The sequence below is a fragment of the Patiria miniata genome, unplaced genomic scaffold (assembly GCF_015706575.1).
Source record: "Patiria miniata isolate m_02_andy unplaced genomic scaffold, ASM1570657v1 HiC_scaffold_22, whole genome shotgun sequence".
Classification (NCBI taxonomy): Eukaryota; Metazoa; Echinodermata; class Asteroidea; order Valvatida; family Asterinidae; genus Patiria; species Patiria miniata.
The window spans coordinates 866,213-886,208 of NW_024037061.1; the positions used below are offsets into that span (position 1 = coordinate 866,213).

Consider the following 19,996-nt stretch of genomic DNA (forward strand, 5'->3'; position numbering starts at 1 on the left):
CATTTTCTTACCAAAGCTTAAAAAAGAAGGGTACCAAATATACTTTTACACGTTGAAACGTTTAAACGAAAAAAAAAATCTAAATCCGTTTACAAATTTTCCAAAACGTTTAAACGAAACCCGAGTTATTAAAAAAAAAAGAACTTGCGCGATCTGCCTTCGATTCTTACAACATTTGCTAACCGCTTACAAAATTAAACGCATATAGTCATCCTTTAAAAGGACATCCCAAAGTAGGAACACTCAATTATAACATCAATTTATAACACCTCTTTATTTTTTCTCGACAGTATACAAAAATACCAATATTTTATCATTGAATGTAATAATTATAGCCCGAGTATCCTCACATTCGTAAAAGATAGGGACGGCCTCGACTGGTTAGCTATCAGATCTGACTAAAATTTTACTGACTTGCAAATAACAACAGCCCTTTGAAGGACGAAAAATCGTTTTCAACTTTAAAGAGTAATCGTTGACTGATGTCAATTATTGCAGACGTGGTTATAAGACTGCGGCTGTCAGAGAAGGAAATCATATCATCCATGTTGGAAACAACAGGTTCCTTTTTCTCATGGTTTTTAAGTTTCTTATCTGATTGTGGGTATGCGGACTAAATTTTAGTCGTTTAATGTTGACAGGAATTCAAATAATGCTGCAACCAGGCGTAAAGTATCATCTCTGAATGAATTGGCTTGTCATTTAGGGCACTGACAAGATGATGTACGGAAACAAAACCTAATTTCCTATATCACAGCTGTTAAAAAAACTGAACTGACGTAAACAATATATAACGTTCAGGCCCGGGTAAAACGTCCCGTAGTCGTGGTATCGGACTTGGGTCTAGATTCTTTAATAAATCCGATGACTGGATTTTTTGTGAGTAAACAGTTGTACATTTTCATATGACACTATGGCCAATTTTACGGCGCTGCTAAGCACAAGAATGTAAAAACACGTACTGCACGTTGTGAATAACAACACCAAGTACACGATAAAAATCCATTACTAGCCAATTGCGATATCGAATCAGGATACAGGAAGAAAGTTTACTATCCAGGGTTTACTATTGGAAACACGGTTGGAAATAAAGTAAGCTCTGGGGACGAGGTTGAGTGAATACTAATCACGAGCAATATAAATCACACGGAGTTTTGGCTGGTAATCTGCTTTTATAAGCCAGACTTTTTTTGTGCTAAGCACATTTTTGTGCTTAGCAGCGCCGTGAAATTGGCCCCATTGCAGATTATGTCCTCACAAGTCCCATGTGTGATTGCTGGTCCCAGAGGGCCAGCCTACTTTTTTTCCTAACTGACTGACTGACTGATGACTGGTGAGCCGGGCAGTGCGTTCGTAAAGGACTACTCTTCATGCCAATGAAATTTGAGAGGGCTGTGTTCGGCCCATTGTGTAGACCAGATACATGAATAGACTTCCAGTGAATAGCCATTCAGAATCAATTGAATATAATTGTGTGCATTCTGGAACCAGTTTTTCTAGGGCTCCATATTTTTATAAAAATTAAAATCGTCATGCACAGTTAAGCAAACAATTATGTATTAGATGATAGACGTTGAAATTGCCTTTAACTGAATTCCATGATCCCCGGACGAGGATGCTGGTTCGCTGCTACTTCTCGTGCTCCTAACTCGGCTGCGTCGTCGTCCCGCTGGCCCCCCGTTCATCGCTGGTACCGTGCTCACCGTGGACGCACGCGTGCGGTACGCCGCCATATTGGCCACGCTCTGTCGCTTCTTGAGCATCACCTCGTCGATGTTGCCACGGACGAAGTAGATGACGTACATCTTGGGAGCAAAGAGACACGTCATGATGAGGATGGAGGTAGTGAGCATCCCCAGGGCACGGTACATGATGGGCAGGAAGGACGCCCCGGACTGGGAGGTGCCGAAGTCAGCCGCGTAGGCCCCCGTGAAGACGAGCAGCGAACCCGCTGAGGCGAAGACACAGAAGCGGGCCTCGTGGTAGTTGTCAGGGAGCGCGCGGGCCAGCAAACTCAGCGTGACCGCCACCAGGAGGAAAAACACGCCGAAACACATCTCCGTGATTGTCTCGTGCAACTTGAAGTTGCACGTGATCAAGAGGGTGACGGCAAGAGCGCCCCCTGTCGGCTGGTCTATCGGGACGAAGGTGTAGCTTACCTCCGGCGGAAACACTAGGATCCACGCCAGACTTACACCAACCTGCAGACGTTCGGGAGAAAAACAGTAGACGTTTGATTTTAGTTTTTTTAATGTGTCCATAAATTGTGAGATTCCTCTGTTTGAATATGATATGTCATCTTGGGACAGACTAGGGGCCTACGTCTTTGTTCCTGATCCAAGGTAGGTAAAGAACAGTGAAAAATCCGGTTACACTGTTGCTCTAATTTCCGTTAGAATTACCCCAATTTCCCCTCAAATGTTGAATCAGTATATAATTTCTTTGTTTGGTTACATCATCTTAGGTTAAAGTATAAGAGCCTACCTCTATGATCCAGATGATTGCCAAGATGAGCAGCTGTCTCTTGATGCCCCACAGATCCGCCTCCTCCTCGGAGTCGGTGTCTCGTGCTTTGATGAACACTCGATACAGCCGGGCGCTCTTCATCGCGAAAGGGACAAAGATCAGCGAGTAGGCGACGGACGGACCCATGCGCATCAACACGCACATTGCCGGCGTAGGCTCGAAGGTGGTTGAGAGTGCAGCCACAAGCAGGAAGCAGACTCCAAGGTGGATGAACATACAAAGCATGGGATCGGATCTCCGGACGATACGGCGTCTGAGCTGAGGGAAGTAGAACACGAGGACCAGCAGAGCTTCCAAGACCCCCACTGACACCATAATGTTAACCACCGTCCCTTCCACGCTTCCCCAGGACATGAAGGACGCGGCGACCGGGACGCACTCGGTGCGATTGGCGTCCGGCCACTCCGGAGGGACACACTCGCGACACTCGGTGTCATCTTTGACGACGGTGGCATTTGCCTCACACTCCACGCACAGCCAACAGCACTTCACCTCGTCCTCGAAGAAATGCTTCCTGGAGCCGACCGGGCACGGCTCACTGCAGACCGAGCTCGGTACCCCGCCCACCGACCCGCCGACATCCTTGGTGTAAAACCGAACGTCGTTGTTGATGTCTATCACGTCGTCGTACTCACGCCAAGAACCGACGTCGACAAAAGTCGGCCATCCAAAGAGTTCGTTGTTGAGGTTTCGTATTTTGTACCTCGGGATACCGTCGCCGTTGTTGTCGAACGTCACATGGCCGTTCGACAAACTCTGATAATCCGTCTGCTTCAAGTACGACAGCAACACTTGACCGTCGATATTGTCGATAGCAGTGCAACTGCCCCAATCCTGTTCACTCCCGCACTGCTTGCTCAGCATACTATCCAGGGCATAGGCAAAGGCGTACACGCTGTCTATAACCAGTGTCTCGTGGGGTGAGATCGAGTCAGTCCGGTTGACGGCGCAGATATTGCCAGTCAGAAATTCACACCACGTGTAGGCGTCCATGTACTCCGCGGCCCATGGGTTGCTGTTATTCGGCGACAGATTTCGTATGAAGAAATCGTTGAAATCGGCAAAGCGCTGGGAATACGGAACCATTGTGATCATACCTAGCAAACAGTAAAAGTGAAAAAAAATACTTGTGAAGTTTTGAGGAGCATTGGGCAAAGAAAATTTCAAAAAGAAAATCTTTTGGAAATATATGTAGTCAAAATCTCTTGGTTCCGAGTGCCAAAGTTGCCAAGACAAGATTGGAATCATCTTGTTGGTATACCGCCCTCTACCACCAGGGTGGCTTAACCGCGCTTGTGAGAGATCGGAAATGGTTCATTGTCAAAACAAAGAGAGTGAAACACTGTTTGGCAATGTTATTTGCCCTACATGGGTATTGAGTTACCTCATTGTTGTTTAAATCGGTAAACAAAAATTACCAAATATTGTGAAGAATTTGCCCAAGAGTGTAAGCAGTTGTTATGTTGACCAACACCGGGTAAACTACCAACCCCTTTGCCCAATGAGTGTTGCATTAGGGAACAAAATCTGAATCCCATTTTGGACCACTCGGACTATTTTACTCACCGAGAGCGGCTTTTTCAAGTCCGTCCAGCCCTTTCCGGCCGAAGTTCCCGATGCCATCGCTGGCGATGAAGGTGAACTCCCCTACGGCCCCTCCCCTCTCCACCGCCTCCAGCAGCTTCCTGGCCTCGAACAGATGGGCGAACAGGACCACGACGACGGCACGGTTGAAAGGCTCGCGCCGCATGTCGGCGACGATGTCGTCGAAATACCTGCCGTGCACCGAAAAGGATGGAAACATGAATAAGGACGTGATCGTTAAACTTCATGGTGGCGAGGCTGGATTCCAATTTGCAGGTGGCGGTGTCACTACGGGAAGCTTATTTTATAGTCAAGTCGAGTCCATCACGAGCCACTATGGCCCATTAGGCTGGCGTTTATCTCCAGTTTCAGTTTCATGAAAAAAAAACCCCTGGCTGGATGGGATGCCACTCCATCGCAGGTTACTCCAACGCTTATGCCAGTTCCCATTTATACTTCTGGGTGGAGAGGGGCAAGTGGGGGTGAAGTGGCTTGCCTAAGGACACCACATATGACCAGCAGCTGGATTAGAACCCCTGACCCTGTGATCACGAGTCACGAACACTTTAACCTCTAGGCCACACAACCCTATTTTATTCTGATGGAATATTCCATCAGAATAAAATACAATTTTCAATTGTAAACCGATGAAAACAAATTGTATTTGGTATAAACCAGTGTCAATCATGAGGCTGAATGCATCGACTTTTGGTAGTATTTTCCCTGCCAATGTGAAAAAAATCCACACAAAACCATTACATTCGTCTGGAGATATGTACTGGGACCTGAGAGGTAACCTATAAATATACGAATCGTACTCTATACTTTTCAGCAAAAGTATATTCTTACTGTCCTTACGTGTCGGGAAAAATGAAAGATATTTCTTTGGTGTAAGCCAGACAGACGTTGTGGTCGGCGGCCTGGCGCGTGAACTCGTAGTAACCGTTCTCCCCGTACTCGTCATCGGAGAAGAGAAGCGAAACGTAGGTCCAGCCGTAGTGCTGGACCAGATCCATAATGGCGTTCACCTAGGGATATATCAAGAGCAGTGGTAAGTAAAATCACGAGCAAATGTGTCCCAAACTAGCCGGCGTTTATCTCCGGTTTTCTTGGCATGAAACGACTGAGAATATGTCCATTCCCTCTGTATGGGATGCTAGTCCGTTGCAGGTTACTCCCCAGCCAATGCCGGTACCCATTTATACTCCTGGGCGGAGAGAGGCAAGTTGGAATAAAGTGGCTTGCCCAAGGACGCAACACTTGGCCAGCAGCCGATTCGAACCTATGACACTAAAATATCAAGAATACTGTTTTTTTTAAATATCATTTCGTCAAGATGTCTTGAACGACAATAAAATGCTCTAACTTATTATAGAATGCATATTTTTTTTTATTATAGTTGTCATCCAAATAAGAATTAGTTCTAGGGTTCGAGTGATACTCCCTTGAACTGGTCAATAAATTATGTCGCATCAAAAAGCAGTATATAATTTTTAGGAACAAAATAAGTGTCCAAACTGGCACAGAGAAGGAAACATCACACAAAACAAGTAACTGAGCTTCAATACTTATAAGGGGCATAACCAAGAAATGCAGATAAGAAATTTCGGGAATATTGCTGCCTATTTGTTGCCAAAAAATATGTTATTTATTACATACAATGTATGCTTTTCAAGTGTTTAATTAAAGGAAAATCGATGAGCTACAGTTGATGTTAACGGCCCCATCCCCGGGCATGTTTGACAAGCTATACCGGTACCGACCACTAACCTGGTGCCGATCTGATGGTACGACCCGAAGAAAGTAAGGATAATTCACCTCGCTGAGACTGTCCAGGGTCGACAGGTAGCTCACCTGAACAAAAAAAAGTGTTCTTTTTTATACAGAATTTTCTGAGCCCCTAATTTACCTTGACTATGCTATTATTAAGTTGCTATATTATTAATATTCGTTACTGAAGTCAGTCTTCTAACTCAAGGGTTCTGCAAATGTTCAGATATTAGATTGGGATATGAAAATGTAGGCCTAACTAAGATTGTTTAAATTCGTAAAATATATCATAATCCTAATCTTGTACTCTCCCAGTTCTCTGTCGCACACAATTCCGCAAATCCAGTGCCTTTCAAAGAATGATTTGACATATCCAATATAGATCATCATTTAATTCATTATTTTCAGCGGTAGGCTATGTTCTACTCTGATTTTAATCCAAATTGCACACAGGCCTATCTCCAATCCACAGTTGTATTCAGGCATTACAGGCACATGCCAATCACAAGTCGATCACAAGTGGTCACTCGCCATCCGGTCTCAAATGTAGTGACAAACTATTCCATTTTAAATGACTTTTGGAGCAAGATATCCGGCGGAGGGGACTCCTCCCTTCCCCCATAGCACCTTCTTTTGTTTTCTTTCATTTTCCCCCCGGAATCTCATGACTTGTGATGGACTTGTGAGAACCCGTGATGGACTTGTGATAGACTCGACTACAATATTACCTGAGGTATATGATACAAGCCAAGCAGAAGGGCCAGCTCGATGCTACTTTGACTTCTCTGTGACCCTACCACCCCGGCAATTCTCTTCTGATGAAGGCAAGTCAGGTCACCAGTCCCGACCCGCTCTTCCCCTGACCCCCAGGACCCCTTGCATGCCCGCTTCTGATCCGGTGGCAAGAAGTTGAGAGCCTTCTTCAACGTCCAGATGTCACTGTAGCAGGAATCGTAGATCTCGAAGCCCAGCTGAATCCCCGGCAATAGGTCGGTGCTGTTGTTGATTCGTCCCACCGCGTACACCATAGCCTCCACCAGCTTCAGGGCCCTCACCTCACGGATGATGCTGCACGCTCGCTTACCCTCGTCGTAGCTGTGCAGGGGGAAGACACCGCCTAAGATAACATCCCCGTCTTGGAAGTAAACTCGATCGGCCTCGCCGCTCTGGTGACCGGTAGCAGCGTCCACGTCCGCCGGCACATGAAACGAAAGGGTCATTGAAACGAAGAGGATGGACATAACACAAGCCGACTTTACCAAAGCTGTCATGGTTCCGATAGTATCCACCTTTCCTCAAGTCTTATGGATGAACAAAATACAGGTTCTAAAGAATAAATACTCAGGTAGTTGCTCCCGTAATCTTCTTGTCCACGTCTTGTCCGTTCTCCCACTTCTCGTCCAGTCGATGTGAGTTTCTGAGCTCTACGGGCGATGAAAAAGATGTGGAGTAAACCCCGCGTGAACGTTGCAAACTACTTGGAACAGTTTATTCGCAACATCTGCTGATTCTTACAACTTTGAAACATACGGAACGTCAAACCAGACACGCAAGCACATCATCACCGGAGCGGGTTGATAACTGCCAGATTACCCACCACAATTGTCTCCTCACCGCTGATGTATCTAGCTACGGGCAAAACCAATTCGATCACACGGCAACATTCATCTTTATTTCACCGCGAAACAAGTTACAAAACTCGTTCTTAAAACTGCACATCGCTACGACATTCTTCCAGTTTAGTGTCAGCAGAGTCCTACGGTCAAGTCCATCAGTGTCTTCACTTTAAGAACGCCGTTTCTTCGGAGGAAAACATCCTAACGACGACACAAACCACTCCAGGAAGAAAACAAATATCAGTGGTACTCAGTTGGTACACACGGAATGCAATTTGGAAACACGAATCCAGCCTGGAACCCACCCCCTGATCTCCACCCGTAGCGAACGCGCAGTGAAGATGTTTGCATTAAAGAAGATGGCTCAGTCCCAGGCTACCGAAGCAAAGTTCTCGGGACGACAGAGTGGGTTTAATTTCCCAGTTTACGACCGGACATAATTTGTGTAGCGCCGTCGTTATTTTTCCTCTCTGTCTAAATCAAGATCAGCACCGACCTTTAGCACTGGTAAGTTTGCCCAAGCGATATTATCTTACCTGGTGACAACGTTATGACAGCGGTACGCCCGGCCGTAAGTAGGTAAATAATTGCCAATTTGGTATGTCGAAAGACTCAAGAGGTCTGGGCTATCATATGAGTGGAAGGACGTTAGAAACACAGCTATATCCAAAACAGGCAATTAGGGACATATACAGCTGTTATATTGGTCTGGAAGCATTGAAATTATTGGTGTTCCTTTTGTGGCGTACATGAGGCTGGGTCCTCCGTGCGTTGCTAGTCGTGCGTAGAAGCACAGACGGCAACCGTTCGTAATGACTTTCGCTGTGCTGCTAGAAATCTCCGTATTATTGAATGGCTTATATCATATGGGGATGGTTGGGATGGGGTTTCTTTATGATTTGAAAGAAAATAACGCTGAACCGCACGTGTAGCCTTTCAACGAATGTGTACCAACGTACACATTAATTGAAACATTAATTATCTATCCTATTTACGAAATTATTCTTGTTAACGAAAAATTATCCAAGACACTTACTCCTCCCCCCCCCCCAAAAAAATAAACCAAACAAATAAATCGGCCGCAGGTTCCTCGCGATTGTGTATTTCCATGCGAAATCAACTGTTTATTACGCATTAAAAGGTCCACTTTAAGGTTCAAAGGTCCACTCCATGGTAAAAATGACCCCCCCCCCTTCCACCAGGCTGGCTTGGGCCCTGCAGTGAGTCAGTAGTGAGTCAGTGAGATAGGTGCAAAGAGGACTCTATGCTAGCCCTCTAGACTTTCAAAATAGGCTGGTTCTAAGGCCCCGTTGCTAAATCACTTTAAAACACAGCAGCTGAGCTGTGCTAACAATCGTTTGTATAGGCTTTCATATAACATTTTAATTACCTCCGTTTTGCTCGATGTTCTGTTTACAGTTGAGTGATGCTCGATTATACTCTGTGGACTTAGTTGCGTAACCGATGCCTGACGGTGATGAGCCGCATCTTATATTAATGATTAATAGTAATAGGCTGAATAATCATGTGAAAATCCCCAAACACTGACCATACCTAGACCACCGTGGTTCAATCGTATACGGTGTCTGACTCAGTGTCATGGGTCTGACAGCAGAACATGGTGCTTGTGTTCTTGGGCATTGCTTGCCTCTCCCCATCCTTGAGCATAAATGCTATATAGCGCTATATCAGCACCGAGACGGACCCGAGTCCAACACAGAGATTTAAGGAACCCCTTTCACCAAACTCGATTTTTACACAGGTCCGGCGTTCTATACGGGTACAATCCAAGATTGGGTCCCTGCTCTATGGTCGGAACCTGGATTGAGAGGTTCTACAAAAAAAAACCGGTGTAAGTGTGGACGGTACCACTTGCCTACCCGTGTCTATGTGACCCGGTTAAGTTGACCGCGGACCCGCGTAGAATTCTACACGGGCAGGTGATACGATATAGTGTGAAAAGGCCTATTGTACTTGAGGTGCTATGAGACCTGGACAAGTAATTCATCTTCAGATGATGTGCCACCACCTTCGGTCCTTGTTTTCGCTACCCGGCTCTTCTGCCTTGTTTGTCATAATATTTCTGTTTGCAACACTGGATCTGGGCCAGGTCGCCGTTTAATTCGGTTGCAATATCAATGCCACTTTAGGCAAACATCGTCTAAACCAACAACTCGTAAGACACACGAACACAATAAATGAGTTAGCCGACCAAACAAAAACTGCTATAGATGTTCATTAGGGCCCACGAACCATTCCAGTTTGGAATGCACTCCCGCCTATATACAGCACCAAAGAAGCAAAAGATGCGGCCACATTTAAGTGCCTGATCAACGGGCAGAGGAGTCAAAGCGATGCACTATGGACGGGCGTTGATATCCACCTGAGGCGACCCGTGCAGTATCTATCAGACAAGACAAGAAAACAGTTTTAAAGAAAACTGGTTCGATATGTGGCACCTCCTTATCTGCCAGCCTTCCCTGTGCACTCTTGTCAGTTGGCTACGGGTGTTCTTATTGGAACGAGGATCGTGCGGTTTTCGGTCGCTCTAAAATGTCTCCAAATCTTTTCTGATCGATACAGTACGTGTTGCTGGTATTTCGTTCATGCAACACTTTACTGGCTACACCCGGGGCTTGCATTTCGCTGACTTGCAATAATTTTTCATCCATGTGTGCAGCCAAGGTAATTATTCATCTGCGTCATGGACCATCCTTAATTTTTATGGCGTTCTGGATCGAGATTTTGCTGGTAATGGTTTTGTTGAGGTGTTCTAATTTTCGGTCATCCAAGCTGCCTCCAAACTTGTTTAACAGGCCTCTGGGGGATCATATAGGAGAGCAACCCATACACTGCAGAAGGCCTAACTGTCTGACTGAGGCAAAAATAGGAAGCCCAACAAGACATTGGCCACTGAGATAGCCACAGGGATATTTTGGGAGGAGTGGTTGGGGAATGAGAAAGAATTGACAAAAAGGAGATATAATTGACAAAAAGGATAACATCCAATGGGAAAGAAACTTCATGGCTGGAGAAAAGTACACTCATACAGGCCCTAAAGAAAGAAAACAAAATCACGCTAGATATCTGTTCATGCAGATGATAACCCATGACCAATGAATCTGGCCTAGCTTATGAAACCGGACTCAAAGAAAACCTCCAGATGTAAAATCAGAAATCAGATGCGCAGGGGTCAACTTTTTTTTCCAAGTCAGCAAGTGTGGAGGGCCGATTTTCGCAGACATGGCAAGAGGCTGAACGTAGGCGTTATCAAGCAAAATACTTTTTTCTGGTATATACAAGAGGACAAGTGTTTAGTGCACGCGCACTCTGTACCTATCTTACTGATTGATTGACTCACTGACTGAGGACCACCCGAAGGCTTACGTGCTTGCAAACACTTACACGCGATCATGCCACACAGTCAATTTCATAACAGGTGCATATCGATCAGCGCAATAGTAGTATTAATGTGTTGTTTCAGCTGATGGACGATCATTCAGAGAACATGAGTGAAATTCCGCTCCCTCACCTCACATGGCCCAGCCAGCGTATTTTTTTATTCCCAGGATGGTTAGGGCCAAGTCATGAATAATGCAGTAGTTTCGATCGGGCCAGTATGTTTATTCATGAGAACAGAACAATGATATCAAGGGAAAACAAAAATACGCGCCCAGCCATATGCCCGCCCACCAGTTCAGAGTTCAGTAGTTACTACTGATAAGCTTGTTTTCTTTATTAACAAAGCCAACATGCATGGCTCGCGTTCCATTTACAGGTGCTTGCAATTCCCGGCAACTCTTGAAAAGCTTCAGAGAAAAGGTGCCACTGTGACCTGTTGACGGCCGGTCTCCCTGAGGTTTCTGAAGTTGGGGAAACCTTTACGTATGAATTAATGCACTTCTTGTTATCATAATAATGCGTCAGTGAGTCTATAGGTATTGTTCAATAAGAGGTGTGAAGAAACGGACCGCACTGAACAATTGCTGTATCGTGTGGGGACTTCAGTCGCATTGTGTTTGCATAGCACCTGTGCAGTACAGTGTGTGCTAACTTAAAAAGTTGTTATTCCAAGTAGCCATTCCAACGAGTGGTCATCGTAAATAGGCCAGTAATAGAGGGTCTACTATATATCGGGTCTGAAGCCACAGTAGTATACTCGCAAGGAAAGCTCTACTATTGCAAACGAGAGGTGGACCTACAAGACAGTCAGCATGGAGAATACAACAGGTGTCATGAACGTGTCTACAGATGCAGTGGATATGTCAGCTGATTCGGAGGAATCCAACTGCACATTCACAGTGCCCAGCGCCGGAGAAATGTTCTTATGTGAGTATATGTAGTGAGACCATTAATATGTCTTCGTGCCGATCGAGTGTACCATGCCACCACGGCCAGTGTCCCCGACACCATAACTCCATGGTCAGATCGAAGCTCTGAAGTGGAAACTTTAGTTTAAAAAAAATACTTTCTCCCATTTCAAATAGATATGCAACAGGAAAAACCTCGAGAACAACTTACTCGAACAGCCCAACCTCTACGGTCAGTCTAGAGGTTGGGCCGTAGAGTCTAGACTAGGCCTACATGTATGTCAATGTCATCATGGAGCTCCATGATGTCATCAACCCATTTAGCATGGGCACGACACTGTGTATGGTTTATACAATATTTGTTTGCCATCATCTGCTATATGACCTTTGAGGCTTTAACACACAGTTTTCTATAACCTTTTATACACACGACTTTCCAGACGTAACGTTCTTGAAACACGTTTCTCAATATGCCTTCTGTTTTTTGTGCCAGAGGGTTGTTTTCTCAGATTTCTCAATTCCTGATACCTTTAATACTGGTAACATCTCTCCACATTTAATGTTCATCAAAACTTTTACAGTGCAATTGGTTTCCCCCTAACAGCACTATTATAGTCCGCTCCTGGATCTAATTAAGCAGGCACTAGCTTTTCCCAAGCAACCTATCAAACTTTTTTCCAAATATATTCTGTCTGTAACTCTTTCAGCGTGCCTTCTTGGACCTTAATTGATTTCACAAACAATTGGAGTCATTCGAATATCTGAAAACTTGAATCCAACATGGGTTCGGTCAGTGACCACACTTTGAAACTGTTGAATCCAACATTTTAAATATTGAGCCCAGCATTTTAAATGTTAATCCAACACTTATACTGTTAATAAAACTCTGTACTAATGACGTCACACTTTGTTTACGTGTGTATTTTCCTATGGTGCTCAGTGGACCGTGGGCCCCCACTGGCTCCATAGGAAAGTGCACGCGTAAACAAAGTGCGACGTCATAAGTACAGAGGCTTATTGAACAATTGCAGCGTTAATTCAACATTTTTCATAGTTAACTCTTTAAAATAGTGTTGAATCAACATGATAAACATTAAACTGTTGAATTAACAATTTAAGTCTTGGATTTAATATTTCAATGCTGGATTTAACACTTTCAAAGTGTTCACTGGCCGAACACAAATATGTTAGATTCAACACTTCACTTTTTGTTTATGGACTTGAGCTGTTTGAACAAAACGTAGGCCTAAAGAGTTTTCAGTGCCAACAACAATTTGTGTCGAGTTTTCCGCAAGTTTAAAAAAAAAAAAAAATTCTAAATATGTGGCGCAAAGGCAGCGGCGTTAAACTCGTTCTGGGAGGCTGGGGTGCAAAAAAATTTCAAAGGGGGAAAGGCGATGAACTGATATATTTTTTTGTGCAATTCCAGATTTTAAATTGGGGCACCCGGGGGCCAGCCCCTCTCCCCCGTAAAGGGGGATGGGGGAGGAACGGGGAGGCTCAGGGGGTGGCACAGGCCACATGGAAGGCAAAATTAAGCCTTTTATTGGCATAAAACATGATTGAAGGCCCCACAGGGAAATGAGGCATGTTAGCGCACCCCTGTAAATTGAACCAAGGTGTGCCATTGTTCAAAACTTACTGAGAACGAGCGCTTCACATTTGTTTATTTAAATATTCCAAAAACAAATGTTAAACGGAGCAAACACCTGCAAACAACGGCGAATTTACAACTATTCTGAGTATTGTTGACAGTTAACGCATTGTTTTAATTTCCCAGAAGACATAACACATGTTGGTATGTTTGCCAATAGCACAACACATGTTGTTTTTAAGTAGGCCTGCGTATGTGCGGTTAGAATAAAGATTTTTTGCCATTGTCATCTGTTTCATTTTTAAAATTCCATACGGGTTTCTATTTCAAGTAATCATGGAGCCATATGAAGCGTTCATTAAGCAAATAAGATACAGTGGCTCAATGTTCGCTTGACACAGATAATGAAACTAGAACAAGAAACAGCATGTTGATTTGGAGTGTTTGTTGTTGGCTAAGTTGTTTACATATTTTGGCTGCCGTGCAGAGAGACAAAAATATCGATGGCGGAAAATACCTCATTTGACAATTATCAACGAGATTCAGGAACATGGTTTATCAGAGTTGTTATTTATGGTGGCATTTTTCCGGGTAGGCCATTCTTATTAAGGTAAATTCTCAAATTTGGATTTCCCAATTTGTTGAATTTAGCAGCTTATCTTTCGGATACACCCTGTTCCCCACAGCCTTTGAAATGCTTGACTGTTGTCTGTTTGTGTTGCTTATCCATACTTGAACATTCGGGAAAAAATCTTCTGAAGACTTTTCCAACTTTTTAACAAAAAAATGCTTCATTTCTGTGGTTTTTTTTTGCGTTTGCGACCCTTTGAAAAAAAAAGGCTTTTATTTTGGATATATATAGGTCTATGCGTACAAACAGATCCACCATGTGAGTAGATTGGTTCCCGGTCCCTATGCATGATCGATTCTGATAGGAGCGGAGAGGCGGGAACTACCCACCTAAATCTGAATTATGATCGGACCACAATAATTTAAATGTTATGGAGAAATCACACTATCACTGTACGTGGCTCGATTTTTTTCGTTTGACGTCATTCATAAGTAAGTAACTTTTCTATGACTATAAAAATCATATACAAAAATTAAATCTATTTCCGGCGTCAATTAAAAAAAAGAAACCCAAATGGACACTACATTTTTAACAATAGAATTTATTTATAAAGTGAAGCAAAATTCTATATTCTTTATTCGTGCACTGCGATCGTCCGTTTGACCTTTTTGTTAGTGGAATGGAAGTTCTTGATTAAAACCATATACAAGATCATTTGCTTTTCACGCATTTGTTCATTTCCAATAATAAAACCACTAAAAAAAACAAGAAGAATGTTCACCAACCTAACCTGGTGAAGATTCATCTCAGTGGATATTACACTTTTCGAGAAAAAAGTGGAAAAAACAACCACAACCTTTTGATCCAGATACAAGATATCATCAATTTCCAGAAAAACAAAACAAGTCAATTGACTGATCGTTGAAAATCGCCTTCTTGATTTCTTCTATAGGACAGCAAACCAGATGGAGTAATGTCATGGGGTGCTTATAGTAGGCCTACCAGTACGATCTTTAATCCAAGTATGCTTTTTGAAAATAATTCGGTAGTTTACTTTTGGGAAAAAATGCAAATGATCCTGTTCGCCTTGAATCGTCAAAAGTTTCCCAACTTCCCATCAATTCCCCTCCTTACATTTCTGATAAGAATATATTTCCCCCTCCGCCAGTGCACACATCTGAACCCTGGTCCACGGCAGTCCTCATCGTTGTGTCCATCTTGAGCTTTCTGACTTGCTTGTTGTTCATCGAGACTGCGTACAGTGCAACGCGCTCCCTGGAGTACGGCACACGGCGAGGCTACACCATGTTCATCCTTGGTCTCGTACCGGTAAGAAGACTAAAGAAAAACCCCTGGTCAGTTGGAACTTTCCGGGTAAAAATGACACTTCTCGCGCTCATTTGCCGTGTCGTTTCGACCCGGAAAACTTGGCAAAAGTATCATTCTAGTGTAATATGACAGAACTGGCCTTATCTGGGACGACTGCTGGCCGGTTGCAGGACTTATGTTGGTCGGTTCTTATACTGATAGTATGGAGCTACGTACAAAGGCCGATCGACCGTATCGTAGCACCGGCCAAAACCGGCAAAATGACCGATAACCACCCGAACGGAACAACGGGAGACCGACCGATGAATTCTAGGACTTTTAATTTTTGTCACTACAATGTCCAATAAAGTTTCGGATCAATTTTTTTGTTCTTCACACATTAAATTTCAACTGTAGTCCCATTACATACATCTTTTTTTGTCAACATGTGTAGGTTTTTAGCGTGACGTCATTGACGGGTATCTATATCCCCAAGGCGGCTCTAGTGGGAATCTGGGCAGCAAGCGTGTAAGTCATGTCCAATTTACTCGACTTTCGTATTTCACTATTTTTTTGGAAGCCATGTGAGAAGGCGGGGTGGCCGGCGAAGCCAAAATGCTTTAGGTTTTGAAAACATTTTTCTTAGTCTTTTGAATTACAGTCTTCCCAACTTTTCAGGAATCTCTTCGCCTCGGCTTGCACCCCCCCCCAAGTTTTAGGTCAGGGAATGAGCCCGAGTCTCTAACATTTCGGTCTTCAAATTTTGTTTCAGGTATCTCTCTGTTTCGCTGTACATCTTCCTGATGCTTATCTTCAACTACTTCGGAGGTCCGGACGAGATGGTGGCCAAGTTGGCCAAGACCAAGATCAGTCTGTCCCAGCCTCCGCTGGCGTGCTGCTGTCCCTGCTGCTGCCGGAAGATCTGGCTGACAACGTACGTAGAATTTAACAAGACAAAGCCTAGTAGATCTGGTCCCAGACCAATTTGATATATATACGTGTTGGTATTCGCAAAGGGAAGTTTGGATCCAAGATGAGGCCGAGGCTTAAACAATATAGTCTCAAGTGACAATCAGTCAGTGAGATTGGTACAAAAAAGGACATTATAGCTAGGCTTGCCCTCTTTGACCGGCAACAAATATCGCCTCTTTGACTACAGACACCTGCTGTCTCTTGGGGTTTTTTTTTGGGGGGGGGGGGCAAAAAGGCATGAAGACGACCAATAGAACCAAAAAGAGACAGTGGATGCAATGGGCAAAAATGAGGAATGACTTTATCGGTTTAAAAAAGTGTAGGGAAACACCTTCTTTTTACAAATTAAAGATGTATATAATTGCGAACATCTGACTAGCTCATGATGCACAATCTCATGAGAGTGATATTACAAAAAATACGGAGGTTGCAACAGTTTCTTCACAAACGGAAGTCTCTTTTCAAAAGTCCCCACCAAGCTGTCCCCCCCCCCAAAAAAAAAAAACCACCCAACAAACCACAAAACAAAACACACACAAATTAAACCAAACACCTGCTAAGTTTCACGTCAGGACTTTCAACTTCGAGAAGAACTTAACAAGCCCGAAAGGTCGACTCACTATCTTCTTAGACCCACTATCTTCTTATCCCGACACGCAGGACCAACTTGCATCGTCTTCGTGTGGCCGTGCTGCAGATGGCCGTCGTGTACCCATTGACGTATTTCATCACAGCCATCTTGTGGGCTGATGGCCTATACAATCCCGCACAGGTATAATGACAAATTTCCAGACGAAGAGAATTCAGAATTTCCATTTTTTCTCATTTACTTAATTACCTCCCTACATACATGAAAGCATCATTGTCTGTTAATGCATTGCGTTTCTAATACTAACACCACCCAAAATCCAAAGAAGAATGTTCAAAATCTAACCTGTTGAAGTTTCAGCTCAGTGGATACTACACTTCTCGAGAAAACCATGAAAAACCTTGCCCAACCTTTTAATAACGAATCATGATTGCGTCCATATATTTCCACAAATCAGTATATTGCCTTCTCGTTGGAATTCACCTACATTTCGTGATTCCTTCTGTTAATAACAGCAAGCCAGGCGGAATAATTACCAGTATACGGTCTTGAATCCAACTAACCTTTTTGATAATAATTCGGTAGGTAATACTTTGGGTATAAATGTAAACGGTCCTGTACAGCGCGAGTCAAAAAAGTGAAACCAAATGTCGGGACTATTGTTTTTAGTGAAATTCTGCATCTAGCACTATCAAAATCTAGGATATGAAAGCCCAATTCATAAGCTTTCTTTTAGTACAAGAATCATTCAAATCACTTATGTACTTTTCAAGTTACGGAATTTTAAACACAACCACCGTTTTGAAGTTATATCCGCGGATCACAAAAAAAGTGTTCACTCTTTCAGCAAAACGAAAACATCCCCTATGTGATTTGTTTTGTTTTGCTGAAAGAACACTTACCTGGTGATCCGTGGACAGAACTTCAAAACGGTTGTTGTTTTTAAAATTCCGTAACTTGAAAAGTACATGAGTGATTTGAATGATTCTTGTACTAAAAGAAAGCTTATGAATTGGGCTTTCACATCCTAGATTTTGATAGTGCTAGATGCAGACTTTCACTAAAACAATAGTCCCGACATTTGGGTTTCGTGTTTTTGTTTTACTCACCCTGTATAATGATCACGATCTAGATGTAGAGACAAAGGAAGAGACGAAGTCAGTTTTTGACAAAATTGCGTGACATTATTTCGTCTGCAGTTGGACCCCTCATCCGCTTACCTGTATCTCACGGTGCTCATGATCGCGTCCACACTGACGGCCATGTATGCATTGACTATCATCAACGTGGCCGCCGATGCCAGCCTAGCCGCCATGTACGGAACGTTCCGTCTCCGATTCTCCCTGCTCAAGTTCTTCATGATCGTCCCCAGTCTTCAGGGGCTGGTCATCTCCATCGTTTCCCAGGTTGTGAACTTTTCGTGTGAGGGCGTCCTAGCGCCCAGTATCAGGGCCAGCCGTGAGTATGGACCTGGGAGGTTGAGGTCGGGCGGGGGGGGGGATGTAAATCTCTGCTTTGTCTTAAGGAGAACTTTCAGGCTCCTGTCTTGTGACCAACAGCATGGAGTCCAATTTACAAGGGGGAACTTTTGGGAGTGGTCTCTTTTTCGAATTAATAAAATATTTTTTTCCTCAGTAATTTCAACATTTTGGCCAAAATCATGCCAATTTGGCTTGTTTGAATATTGAATTATGGTCCAAGTGCATCCACAAGTACTTTAGGGAAAAGCTAATTTATAGCCACAAATCATTTTTAAAAATGTAAGGTTTACCCCTTGATTTTTTTATGGTGACAATAAATGTCATGAAACTTGCTGGAAAGATGTCTCTTGACCACTGCACCACTCGTAAACTGGGCAGACTCCATTTTGAAAAAAAAAAATGTTTTGGCAAAAATTGGGAGGAAAAGGGGAGGGTAGGGTCCAAAAACCTGGCTCCGTCTCCTCTTTTGGCCAAAGATTTGTAGGTCTCTAACTTGTGGGACTCTACCTCATCATAAGTCAATATGCTACTTCATGGAAATCAAATCGTAATATGAGACAAATGTATAATGTAGACCTAAACTTCCATTTGATTGGACATTAAAGACTTTTAAAATGCCAAGATGGAGTCATCATTGACAGAAATTAGTCCACAAGTTCTCTCAATTAATGTGTGGTTTCTTCCACTTTCACTAGTGTGGTACAACATCCTGGTTGTCATAGAGATGTTCCTCCTGCTCCTGATTGGCCGCTGCAGAGCCCTCTTCGACAAATACCACGGGCCGTTACTGCAGGCCAATCAGGCCGACTCTCTCAGCACCTCCCAGACGCGGTACCAGTACTCGGAGATACGGGAGGTGGCGTCGCCCATGCTGGACGCCGAGGGAAACAAGCCAGCCTTCCCTGCGCATCTACTCGACGTGGAGAAGGCGCCGCTGGATTGCAACCAAGGAATGGTGGGGATGAACGGCGCGGAGCTGCCATCTCAGAGTCGGGTGCGCCAGACAGTCGAAAGTGATGTTTGAAGGACACTTACAGAGTTTTTGGAAATCTTTGGCTTTAGAAAATGTAAGCCTCCGACTTAAAGAACTTTAGTCTCGGTCTCAGATTGATTTGAATTTTGCCAGACAAGCATGAATAAGCTAGATGACAATAGCAAACAGATGAATTAAATCAAGCCAATTTTGGCACTCAGACCTAAAGAAAAAATCCATATACCTCACAATTTCCCCCACAGATAATTTCAACATTTCGACTAAAATCTAGCAAATTTTGCAAAATTTTGCATCCTAAGGCATTTCTGAGCATTTTGGAGAAAAGTTAATTTTTGACACAAATCTTCAAAAATGTAACCCCTTGCAATTGTTTTTCTATTTTGCCGACAATTTAATTTCTTGAAACTTGCCGAGAAGATGCCTCGGGGCCCCTAGAACACATTGCCACTCGTGTAGTGGACAAATGTGCCTTTCAAAGGATTAATTTTGTCGACAATTTGGGGGAAAATCGGTCAAAATTATTAATTACCCTTCAATAATTTGAACATTTTGGCCAAAAATTTGAAAATTTTGCTTTTAGGAGAAAAGTCAATTTTTGCCCAAAATTCATCAAAAAAGTAAGCTTTTTGACAAAAAATGATATTTCTTGAAACTTCCTGGAAAGATGCCTTGGGGTCCCTA

The 19,996-nt window shown here is 43.5% G+C and overlaps 2 protein-coding genes across 2 annotated transcripts; one reads left to right on the top strand and one right to left on the bottom strand.

Annotated features, from left to right (window-relative positions):
* Positions 1–1,285: 1,285 nt before the first annotated feature.
* Positions 1,286–8,541, bottom strand: LOC119730720 (metabotropic glutamate receptor-like). Its single transcript, XM_038203736.1, has 6 exons — positions 6,609–8,541; positions 5,881–5,964; positions 4,969–5,138; positions 4,093–4,301; positions 2,485–3,623; positions 1,286–2,201 (listed from the first exon to the last, which is right to left on the bottom strand). The coding sequence occupies exons 1-6, from the start codon at positions 7,149–7,151 to the stop codon at positions 1,560–1,562; spliced, it is 2,787 nt and encodes a 928-aa protein (XP_038059664.1). The 5' UTR covers positions 7,152–8,541; the 3' UTR covers positions 1,286–1,559.
* Positions 8,542–11,245: 2,704 nt separating this feature from the next.
* LOC119730721 (organic solute transporter subunit alpha-like) lies at positions 11,246–19,464 on the top strand. The gene is made up of 7 exons (XM_038203737.1): positions 11,246–11,825; positions 15,140–15,300; positions 15,734–15,807; positions 16,052–16,213; positions 16,912–17,023; positions 18,040–18,298; positions 19,017–19,464. The coding sequence occupies exons 1-7, from the start codon at positions 11,711–11,713 to the stop codon at positions 19,343–19,345; spliced, it is 1,212 nt and encodes a 403-aa protein (XP_038059665.1). The 5' UTR covers positions 11,246–11,710; the 3' UTR covers positions 19,346–19,464.
* The last annotated feature ends 532 nt before the right edge of the window (positions 19,465–19,996 follow it).

Bases quoted from the DNA above. Each gene is read 5' to 3' on its own strand.
- LOC119730720 (XM_038203736.1), bottom strand. From the start codon at position 7,151: ATGACAGCTTTGGTAAAGTCGGCTTGTGTTATGTCCATCCTCTTCGTT. The intron at 4,302-4,968 runs GTAAGGACAGTA...GGTGCACGGCAG, and splicing joins TCTTTCATTTTTCCCGACAC to GTATTTCGACGACATCGTCG. The intron at 2,202-2,484 runs GTAGGCTCTTAT...GAACGTCTGCAG, and splicing joins CAATCATCTGGATCATAGAG to GTTGGTGTAAGTCTGGCGTG.
- LOC119730721 (XM_038203737.1), top strand. From the start codon at position 11,711: ATGGAGAATACAACAGGTGTCATGAACGTGTCTACAGATGCAGTGGAT. The intron at 16,214-16,911 runs GTACGTAGAATT...CCCGACACGCAG, and splicing joins CGGAAGATCTGGCTGACAAC to GACCAACTTGCATCGTCTTC. The intron at 18,299-19,016 runs GTGAGTATGGAC...CACTTTCACTAG, and splicing joins GCCCAGTATCAGGGCCAGCC to TGTGGTACAACATCCTGGTT.